The sequence below is a fragment of the Lynx rufus genome, unplaced genomic scaffold (genome assembly GCF_022079265.1).
Source record: "Lynx rufus isolate CCGP_SWC_20201006 ecotype Redwood Valley unplaced genomic scaffold, mLynRuf1.p SCAF_5, whole genome shotgun sequence".
In the NCBI taxonomy this organism is placed as follows: domain Eukaryota; kingdom Metazoa; phylum Chordata; class Mammalia; order Carnivora; family Felidae; genus Lynx; species Lynx rufus.
The window spans coordinates 78,033,767-78,045,122 of record NW_025814867.1 but is presented as its reverse complement, the minus strand read 5'-3'; the positions used below and the strand labels follow the sequence as shown (position 1 = coordinate 78,045,122).

General features: G+C 45.3%; 1 protein-coding gene across 2 annotated transcripts in view; it reads right to left on the bottom strand.

Moving 5' to 3' along the window:
* Positions 1–10,678: 10,678 nt before the first annotated feature.
* The window catches only part of KNG1 (kininogen 1), a 28,304-nt gene continuing 27,626 nt past the window's right edge, over positions 10,679–11,356 (bottom strand). For both annotated transcript variants that reach the window (XM_047099913.1, XM_047099914.1), the window contains one exon: positions 10,679–10,916. In XM_047099913.1, the coding sequence (XP_046955869.1) occupies positions 10,836–10,916 (81 nt within the window). In that variant the 3' untranslated portion in view covers positions 10,679–10,835. The remainder of the gene's footprint in view (positions 10,917–11,356) is intronic.

Below are 11,356 nucleotides of genomic sequence, written 5' to 3'. Positions count from 1 at the left end.
CACTGAGAAAGCCGCCTCCCAGCGGCCTGGGGTTTCCTAGAAGGACCTTCAACCACGTGTTTGTCCTCTGGGGGGCAGCAGTTCCCTGTAAAGCAAGAAACATAACCTTGGAAAAAAGAGCTTGGGCCACAGCCCTTCTTCACTCCGCTTCTCATTTCACTAGTGAGGGAAAACCTGCTTCCTGCCGAGGTTGGAATCTCGCAAAGAATCCTCAACTCACCAGAAAAAGCTGAATCACCTTTTAAGTGATCACCTTTTAAGCTGAATCGCCTCTCAAGGGTTCAAAAAGTGAAGACTGTTGGTTCTCCTTCTGAGTCAAGGGACTAACAGAACGGTCTCCACCCATTTTATGGGTCCATCTTTTGTGCTATTATCCGCTGGTCAGTATGGTAACAGCAACAACAAATACCATACTTACTGGATGTTCTAACCCACTGCAAGTTTGGGGCAGTGTATCGCCATTAAAAGGTATTTGTGTATTTGGGGTGCCTGGCTCGCTGTTGTGTGTGGGGGGAAACATGTGACTCTTGATTTCTGGGTTGGGAGTTTGAGCCCCATGTGGGTGTAGAGATTGCTTAAAAATAAAAACATCTTTAAAAGATGTGGAGGTGGGGGGCGCCTGGGTGGCTCAGTCAGTTAAGTGTCTGACCTCCACTCTGGTCACGATCTCACAATTCATGAGTTCGAGCCCCATGTCAGGCTCTGTGCTGACAGCTCAGAGCCCGAAGCCTGATTCGGATTCTGTGTCTTCCTCTCTCTGTGCCCCTCCCCGACTCGTACTCTTTCTCTTAAAAATAAACATTAAAAGGGGAGCCTGGGTGGCTCAGTTGTTTAAACATCCGACTTCGGCTCAGGTCATGATCTCACAGTCCGTGGGTTCAAGCCCCGCATCGGGCCCTGTGCTGACAGCTCGGAGCCTGGAGCCCGCTTCGGATTCTGTGTCTCCCTCTCTCTCTGCCCCTCCCCTGTTCATGCTCTGCCTCTCTCTGTCTCAAAAATAAGTAAACACTAAAAAACAATTAAAAAAATAAAATAAACATTAAAAAATTTTTTTAATAAAAAATAAAAATAAAAGATATTCATATCTTTAGTATAATTAGGAAAGAATTTATGGGAATCAAATCTAATGACATAAAGAATGGTCATGATATATGTTGAGTAAAAAATAGAGATTATATACTACATTTACAGCATGATTCTGTTTTTGGAATACCCACACCTACAGACATTTGGAGAAAACATTTCTAGAGAATTATAACTGAAATTTCTATAGCAGTTTCATCTGGCTGGTGAGATTACAATAGTTTGTATTTTCTGCCTTACATTATTCTGTATTTTCTTTTTTCTTTTTTTTTAAAGTTTATTTATTTTTGAGAGAGAGAGAGAGAGAGAGAAAGACAATCCCAAGCAGGCTCTGCACTGTTAATGCAGAGCCGGGCACAAGGCTCAAATCCACCAACAGTGAGATTATCACCTGAGCTGAAATCAAGAGTCAGACGCTTAACCGACTGAGCCACCCAGGCGCCCCTTTCATTCTGTATTTTCTAAATTTCCTACATGAAACATTAAAGTACGATATACCACAAGATATATAAAAAGAAAGAACACACATACCTGAGAGAGACGTTAATCGGGGATTTCAACCTTTAAATGAATATTTAAATATGAATGGCCTCGATCTTAGTCCTACGTTTTCCTGTCATATGTCCTGGCTTTTACTTATTAATATTGATGTGGCACATATTTGGAACATCAAGTTGTTTGGGCGTGGATATGGTTTCAGAACTGAGCAGTAGTAGCCGTTCAAACTAGAGAGACTAAATACAGGACAGAGGCATCTGCTAAATATTCTTTTAGGGCAACTCTGAGCAAATTGTCACCCATATCTTTCTCCTTCTCCTCTTGGTCCATCAGGTTCTAGATGGCTTCATCACATAACTCTATTTTTTTTAATATTTTTATCATTTTTGAGACAGAGAGAGGGCATGAGCAGGGGAGGGGCAGAGAGAGAGGGGCACACAGAATCCGAAGCAGGCTCCAGGCTCTGAGCTGTCAGCACAGAGCCCGATGCGGGGCTCGAACTCAAGAACCGTGAGATCATGACCTGGGCCGAAGTCGGACACTCAACCAACTAGCCACCCAGGCGCCCCCATCACATAACTCTAGACCCTTAGGGAGAATGGGCCACAGCTGTCATCTTGTCCCACCCTCCTGCCCGGCTAGAAATGCTTCCGGATACCTCTGACTTCCGGCCTCTACTTCAGCACCTCCAAAGATGTGGAGCTCAGTGCTCCTGCCTGAAATGCCCTTCCCCCTTTGTCTGCCTCAGAACTTCTACTCATCATCCAATATTCAAACCAGGTGCACTGTTTCTGTGAGGCTCTGTGGCACGGTCATTGGTGGTTACGAGCGTGGACTCCGGGGTCAGAGAAACCTGGGTTCCGTCCTGCCTCCCCTCCTGACACTTGATCTGTGACCTTGGCCAGCGTCATCTCTTTGAGACTTGGTTTACTTACCTGCAAAATAGGATTTATTGATGTGATCCTGTGTATGGGATCTTCAGATGTTAGCCCGTAGCAGGCAGGTAATAAATGGTAACTACTCCCATATGGCACATCAGTGGTTTCAACCCTGACCTACAGGTTAAAATCACCTGCAGAGCTCTTTTTCTTTAAAAATATTTATTTATTTTGAGAGAGGGAGCATGAATAGGGGAGAGGCAGAGAGAGAAAGGGAGAAAGAGGATCTCAAGCAGTCTCCATGCTCTCAGTGCAGAGCCCGATGCAGGGCTCGACCTCATGAGCCGTGAGATCATGACCTTGAGCTGAAATCAAGAGTCAACCGACTGAGCCACCCAGGAGCCCCACCTGCAGAGCTCTTAAAACTTGACTTAACAGGTCTGAGAGGATGCTTATAGCGAGGTATTTTTAAGAGTTGTCCAAGTGGTTCTAATGTGTAGCCCTGGAGCCCTAGTGTGGTCCCTGGACTCTTCCGGAACCTGTTAGAAACTCGGCTCCAGATCCCCGTCACAGACCTGTGGGGTGAGAAACTCTGAAAATGGGTCCTAGCGGTCTGGGTTTTAACAAGCTTCCCAGGAGATTCAGTTGCATGCTTACATTTGTGAACCACGGCGTTAGACTGTGAGCTAAAGGCGTGAGCTGTTTGTCTTGTTCAGTGCCGTATTCCTGGGCTTAACGCTGCGCCGTATGCAAATTGAGTTCCGTGTAGTTCAAGTCAAATCAAAAGATGTTTCCTTTTTTTTTGAAATTTTTAAAAAAGTTTATTTATTTGTTTTGAAAGAGAGACAGCGTGAGCAAGGAGGTGCAGAGAGAGAGAGAGAGAGGGAGAGGGAGAGAGAGAGAGAGAGAGAGAGAGAGAATCCCAAGCAGGCTCCACACTGCCAGCACTCAAACCCATGAAACCATGAGATCATGACCTGAGCCAAAACCGAGAGTTGGACGCTTAACCGACTGAGCCACCCAGGCACCCCAAGAAATGTTTCTGGGGCCCTAATTTTCTGTTAAGGCACGATGCCTTGATCCTGGGAATATGATGCTGTGCAAGATGGGACCTTGCCCTACGGCTTGCTTACGGTCTGGACTTGACTCTTCCTTCTGGATCTCACTCTCCCGAAAACACACCTCTACCTACCATTGTAATTTTTATGCTGATTGATATATATTCCTATATGTCTGTGTTCCGCCCCCTCCCCCCCATTAACCTGATCCCCCTAGGGCAGGAACAGCCTGTACTCCTTGTCTTAGCACATGCTCAAAAGCATTCACATTGCTGGGCCTGGATCTGCATTCGGAAGCAATGGAATGTGTTCCCCCAATGCACGATGATAGAAGATAAAAGGTGGGTTTGTCTGTCAAGGGTTGATCAGGGAAACAGAACCACCATGAGTATTTGGTACAAGGGTTTTATCTTAGGGATTAGACCTTACACCCTAGCGGGAGAGACTAGGGAAATGAAGACCCAGGGAAAAGAAGCTGGAGGATGAGAGAAAAGTCACTGATCAGGCTTCCTCAGGCTCTGCGCTGTTGGACAAATCAGAGCTCTTAGGGAAAATCTGGACGAGCACCTCTAGCCGCAGAGGGCCTGTGAAGGGGAGTCCGTGAAGAAATCTGGAGAAGGCCGTTGCTCTGCTGGCCTGATATGGCTGAAGGTCAACCTGGTCAGCAGTGGGAAGAGAGTTACAGGCAAAGCAGGGTGGGGGGGGGGCGGTGAGGAGGAGGATGGATGGACCTCACAGCGCCCCTGTGTCCTCACTCATGCATCTTGCCCCATGGCGTCAGACAGACAGCTGTGGCTCACTCCACCTTCATCACAGGCCCATTGCTCTTTTGAGCAATTCTAACCTAGAACCATATAAAGAAGGGGTTTCTCGGCAGCATAATTCCTGCGTAGCCGAGTTGACACGGTACTAAACCACCCAGCTCGTCAATAGTCCCTCCCTAAAAAGCTGGCACTTGCATTTTTCCCCAAGGGCTGCTATTTCATCCATCCCCCCCCCCCGCCAAACATTCAACTTTACTAATAATATTGTTCACCTCCGTGTCCCCACTACCCTAGCTACCAAATATCAGTTAATAGTTGTCGTCTGTTTAGAGTAATAACAATTTTTAAAAACTGTTCATGTAGGTGCCTTTCAGACAAAGATGGCCCATGCTAAACGCCTGGCAAGTTCCTTAAGGAAAAACCATGTGATGGGCATAAAGCTGAACACAGTCCGAGGTTGAGGAGTCTTATAAATGTTAGAATGAAAGCAAGAAGGTATGACTCATTCTGGAAGGAGAGCAAAGCCATAAATACTAGAATAAAAATTCCTCGCTGTCTATGCTGGGAGGTTCTGCCAGTTAACTGTATGCTTCCATTTACTGAGAATCCGGTGTCAGAGACTTGAAGTCAAAACACAAAGGAAGTTACCGATTGATACTTTTTGTATGGCCACTTGGTCTCTAACATTTCTGCAACAAACAAACAAAAACCCTCAGCTAGATCCCTCCCTGAATCCCCCCCCCCCCACTAAAACATTATCTTGGGCAAGTTACACTCAGTTTCAGTGACCACACTGCTTCTACACTTGACTGCTACACCTTCTCCATATCTCCCATTAGGCATTACACGTATGCCCAGCTACTTACTAACAGTTCCGCCTGGTGTTTATAGGCATATCAAAGATATAGGACCCAATCCCTTAATCTACGGCATGGGCTGCTTTTCCTTCAGGGCTTCCAAACTTTTCCTTTGTGTCATTCAAGTCTACGCTTAAGTATCTTTTCTTTAGAAAACCCCATCCTACTCACCCAGTCGAACCTTCTCCCAACTGTACGTTCTCTAACTCTGCTACATTTCCCTTATTTGCCATCTCTCCTGCTAGAAAGTAAGGCTCATGAGGACATGCACTGCTATTGTTCTAGGACCTAGAGCAAAGCAACATAGCAGGCATTTGACATTTTTGAACAATAAAATCAATCAATCAATCAATCAAACACTAACAAATAGTTATTTGAAATAAAGACACAAAATCTTAACAGATAGTCCCAGATGCTCTGAAGGGAAAAATAGTGGGGGGTGTTGTGTTTAAAGACAAAATGAATGTGGGGCTGGTGAATAGGACTGTCAGAGAAAAGTCTCTCTGAAATTATAACTAAGACTTAAAGCATGGGAAGGCAGCTGCCTTGCTTAGAGCGGGGGAAACTCATGAAGTCAAAAGGGACTAGGGAGTATAGAGGATCTAATGTGTGAAAGTGTGTTCAATTCTGAGAATTGTTGGAAGACCTTTGTCACTAGAGCACTGTGAATGAAGAAGGGAGTGGCTTGAGATATGAGAGGGGGTTACAGGGGTTCTTGGAGACAACGATATGGGGTTTTAGTATTATTTTTAGTAAACTAAAACCGGCGTAAAGTTTTAAGTGTGGGAGCGGCAGGATCTTGTTGTTGTTTTTTTTTAATTTAGTTTTATTTTTTTATTAAATTTTTATTTCTTTAATATTTTTACTTTTTAAAATCTTTTTTAGCTTTTTAAAAAATTATTTATTTTTGAGACAGAGAGAGACAGAGCAGGAGCAGGGGAGGGACAGAGAGAGAGGGAGACACAGAATCCGAAGCAGGCTCCAGGTTCTGAGCTGTCAGCACAGAGCCTGACGCAGGGCTCGCACTCACGAAACCATGAGATCATGACCTGAGCCGAAGTCGGATGCTTAACCGACTGAGCCACCCGGGAGCCCCTGTTTTTTTATTAAATTTTAATTCCAGGATAGTTAGCATACAGTGTTATATTAGTTTCAGGTATACAATCTGGTGATTCAACAATTCTACACCTTAGTGTTCATCATAAGTGTACCTATTTCATCGATTTTTTTGAAGTTTATTTATTTATTTTGAAAGAGAGAGAGAGTGCACACGCTTGAGCAGGGGGCGGGGGGGCGTGCAGAGAGGGAGACAGAATCCCAAGCAGGCTCCACACGGTCAGCGCTGAGCCCGATGCAGGGCTTGCTCCTACAAACCATGACATCATGACCTGAGCCGAAATCAAGAGTCAGACGCTCAACCGACTGAGCCACCCAGGCGTCCCTTATCTATATTTTAATAGCCATGATAAAATAGTGTGATTTCCACACACTCAATATGATACCATCCGCACATGCCAGATAAAAGACAGGAAAGCTGTTGCATCAAAGGGTTTTTTGCTAGATTTGGGCTTCCGGTTCACTAGTAGAAATAGAAGCTAAGATTGCTTTCAGAGAATAATTTCTTTCTTTTATTTCTTTTTGCTAGAAGGAGTCCCGTGATTACAGTCTCCACAAGCTTCGTCCAGGAGTAGCTAATGATACTCCCCTGTGTATATGGCAGGGGCCACAGATATCAGAGTAAATGAGGTAATCTGAGGTGGGACTTAGAAGTGGTCTACACTCCACTTGTGTATTGATTTCATATCCTTTTTATTTTTTATTAAAAATTTTTTTTAACATTTACTCATCTTTGAGAGACAGAGACAGAGCATGAGTGGGGAAGGGGCAGAGAAAGGGAGACACAGAATCCGAAGCAGGCTCCAGGCTCCGAGCTGTCAGCACAGAGCCCGACGTGGGGCTTGAACTCACGAACGGTGCAATCATGACCTGAGCGGAAGTCAGACGCTCAACTGACTGAGCCACCCAGGCACCCCTTGATTTCATATCTTTATTCAGCTTTTGAAATATCTTAAATTATGTGCCTTTTGGGCCAGTCCATTTCTTTGTGAGTTACTGGAAACCACAGACCAGTTCCCCATTTCCTTACTTCTCTCAGTGACATTACCATCCCCTTAGGCATGCTAGACTGGAAAACTTTTTGTCATTTTTAGTTATTCTTGTCCTTCATTCTTCATACTTAGTAAGTAATTTGTCAGTTTTTGAAATGCCACTTATACCCATCTTGAACTCTGTTCTTATTGTGACAATCCTAGTGTATATAATACAGTCATCTATCAGTCCATCCATCCATCCATCCATCCCTTGTAGGTTTCATAACCCTCCTGTTTTCAAAAAGATTTAAAAGTCTTAATAAAGTAGAACAATGTAAAACTGGATAATTAAGATTAAAAAGAGAACAGAGAGGGCCTGAATCAATTGTCCTTACCGTTGGATGCATTACAATCAATGGAAAACTTATGAAAAATGGTGATACTCAGGAGATTTGGGCTTATATTGTCTAGAGCTCCCCAGGTGACTCTAACATGAAGCCGAGGTTCAGAACCTGGGGAATCTGACATGAAAGACTAGATATTACCAGCCACCTGATACGAGTCGATTACAACTTTGGCATCCTGGCTATGGCTGCAAAAGTAGAAAGGGATGTATGCTGTGTTCAACACCCCTCATTGTCTGACAAAACATTTTCCCCCATAGGGAAGCTCTAAAAATAATATATTGTGTATGCCCTAGTAATGCAATAATAGTTACCCTTTATTTTTATAGTAATCTCTGTACCCGACGTGGGTTTCGAACTCACAACCCTGAGATCAAGAGCAGCAGGCTCTGCCGACTGAGCCAGCCAGGTGCCCCCGAGAGCTGCCCATTATTGAGTGCTTGCCAAGTGCTGAGCATTATGCCAATTAAAGGAATGAGCTGCTTTAAGTCTCACCACACATCTATGATGTGAGGGTATTATTAACATCATATTTCAGATAAGGAAACTGGGGTCTTGAGAAATTGAATACATTGCAGCTTTTGGACTTAGGCCGTCTAACTGCGTGACTCTGATTCTTTTTTTTTTTTTAATTTTTTTTTCAACGTTTATTTATTTTTGGGACAGAGAGAGACAGAGCATGAACGGGGGAGGGGCAGAGAGAGAGGGAGACACAGAATCGGAAACAGGCTCCAGGCTCCGAGCCATCAGCCCAGAGCCCGACGCGGGGCTCGAACTCACGGACCGTGAGATCGTGACCTGGCTGAAGTCGGACGCTTAACCGACTGCGCCACCCAGGCGCCCCGTGACTCTGATTCTTAACCACTTTGCATACTGCCTCCCATGTGAATACACTGGGCAATCCCTCCAGTTAAAGTTTTGCAAAAGACACAATGGTGCTGAAATGGAGATTCTTGGAAAATGAAGGCTGAAGGAAAATAACCTAACAGAAGGTGTTGACGTACTATTTTGCTTTTGGAGGGACTTACTCCAGGGAAAGACACCGGGACTTTTCAAAGGGTGGGTTGGCATCATGTCTACTGGATCCTCTCACCTTTCCTCGCAGGGGCCTTGGGGAGGTCTGGCCGTCCCCACGAGGCGAGGGCACAGAGCAGCAGCACAGGGGCTGGAGCATGTGTGCAGGACATCCCGGGATGAGACCAGCCAGCCTTAAGTCTTTTGGAACGAGGCTGAGAAGCAGGAAATGGACGATGGGGTAAAAAGCCAACAAGGGCATCCTGCCTGAGCTGCTAGGCCTAGACCACGTGCGGAAGGTGGACTGGGTGAGAGGAAGTTCCCACGCCAGAGTATGTGGTTCCAGAGCCGAAGTCAAAAACATGGGTGTGCCTTTGGCTCAGGAGTGGGAGGAAGGCGCAGAAATTTCAAAAAGCGTAAAAGGTCGGTGCTGGGTCACAGGAAACTCATGAATATTTTATCTTTAAAAATGTCCAAAGTGGACCTACTTGATGTTGCTGAGTAAAGTGAGAACTGTAGGCGTTACGTGACAGCCCCGAGTGGTCATTCTTGCATTACCGCATGGTGGACTAGAGATGGCTGGGGGACTGCCTTGAGTCCAGTTGGTCTCGCTCTGATCTGTGCACTCCAGAATCTTCCGAATAATGGGTCTTAAACACTCTTCGGCCCATCTCAGTTCAAGAGATGTAAAAGGCACTCCATGGCTGACCTCACTGAAACTCCCACCCGGGCTTCATTTTCTCTGTCCACGTTGGCCTCTCCACCTCCGCATGGCTTCCTATCACATTAGTCAAGCTCCTGCCTTGCTCCCCAAGTAATCGTGGCTTGGATTAAATGTCTGTTCTATGTGTGTTAGTCTTGACTTCCCAATGTGATTGTATGCTCTCTGAGGGAAAGGATTTGTCTTTTAAAACTTCTCTTCTTGGGACCTCATGCTAAACATGTGGAAAACGGCCAAGGCCGGCCGCCCGACTCCAAACAGCACCTGCCAAGGTGAAGTAGTTAAAAAGGGGCTTGGAATTGAGATAATGATCATCCTGGAATCAGAAGTTATCTTCGTGTGGTTTTTTATAATGACAGTGTTGATAATAAGCCCTCCTGATAACATGGTGTAGCACAGTTCAAAAGCTCCGAGTTTGAATGCCAGTTCCGTCACACATTGACTGTGTGACCCTGGGCAGGGCACTGAGAGCTACAGTTTCCTCCTTGTGAAAGAAAGGTGATCACGGGGACCTCAGAGTGGTCATGAGGATTAAGTCACACACCAAAAGGAAATGGCCTAGCACAGTAAATGGCTATAACAGGCATTCGATCCATTCAGTACAGAAAATTTTAAATCTCTATTGCTTTTTAAAAAGATGTTTCTTTATTTTGAGAGAGAGAGAGCATGCGCACATGAGTGGGGGAGGGGCAGGAAAGGGAGGGGAGAGAGGGGAATCCCAAGCAGGCTCCTCAACGTCAGTACAGAGCCCGATGCAGGGCTCGATCCCACAAACCATGAGATCGTGACCCGAGCCAAAATCAAGAGTCGGACGTGTAACCGACTGAGCCACCCAGTTGCCCCTTTGTCACTTTTTATTCTACTGGCTTCCTATTTTCTCCTTTCCTCAGACCAAAATGATAATTTTACCTTTTTTCAAAAGGTGTTTGAAATGAGGTATTTTCTGACAAGAGGAAGTTGGTAGCATATTAACAAAAGATTTTTCTTTCTTTTTTGATAATTATCTGGATCATAAAAACCAATAATAAAATGAAATTACCTTTAGGTTTAGGCTGGGAATCAGGAGGAGGAGGAAGGGGAGGCTGAGAGAGAGTCCTCAGATTGCTGGTAGAAACCTGACCCGCTAACCCTGTATTGAGCACCCATCAGGAGGTCTTGGTTAGCAAAGCTTCACTTAAAGGATTCCTGCCCCGGTTAGCAAGGACGCTCTAGAGTTGGGCTATGAGTTTCCATGGCAGAGCCGTAGCACTGGCTCTCCCACCCACTGGGCTTTGCTGAGGATGGTGTGGCCAAAAGAAGACCACCAGGAACGAGAGATTCAAGACTGAACTTTATTTCACCCAGCAACAGAACAGTAAAATGGCATTCTTCTCTGTAAATTGTATCCCATCTTCTTGTCCTTCCACGCAGGGCTGGTGATAGGGGTTGCTGGGGCTACTGGGCCAGGCGTGAAGGTTCTGCCCACTGGTCAAGAGACCTCACTCCCAGCTGCTGGCTCGGCCCCTGCCTCCCGAGGTCGGCCCATGTATTCGCAGGGCCTTAGATGCCTCTGTAAGTATAGTAAAACTCTGTTAATCTGCTATCATTCGGTAAAAGAAAGGTGAAGCCACCAGTTGACAAGACGAGACTTTTTCCTGACATCATCGGTTCTTTATTTAAAAGTACAGATGATATTTGAAATGAAATAAAAACTCGGAGGTTCAAATGCATCCAACGAATCGAAGTAGCAGGGACACATTCACCCACAGTAAGCGCAGCCGTTTAAACCCCTATCTTGTCTCCCTAGGCAAAAGCATAGCAAGGCTTAGAAAATAAATGCCTCCTCGTGGTATAAGGCACTTGGAGACAATCACATGGATCATACTGTTCTCCTTTGCAAAAATCAGTACCTTCAATGTCACAGCAAAAAGATGATATGATCATAAAGGGAGGCCAGAGAGGAATTTCCTCATAAAATTTCTGAATGAAATTTGCATCACACCTTATGAT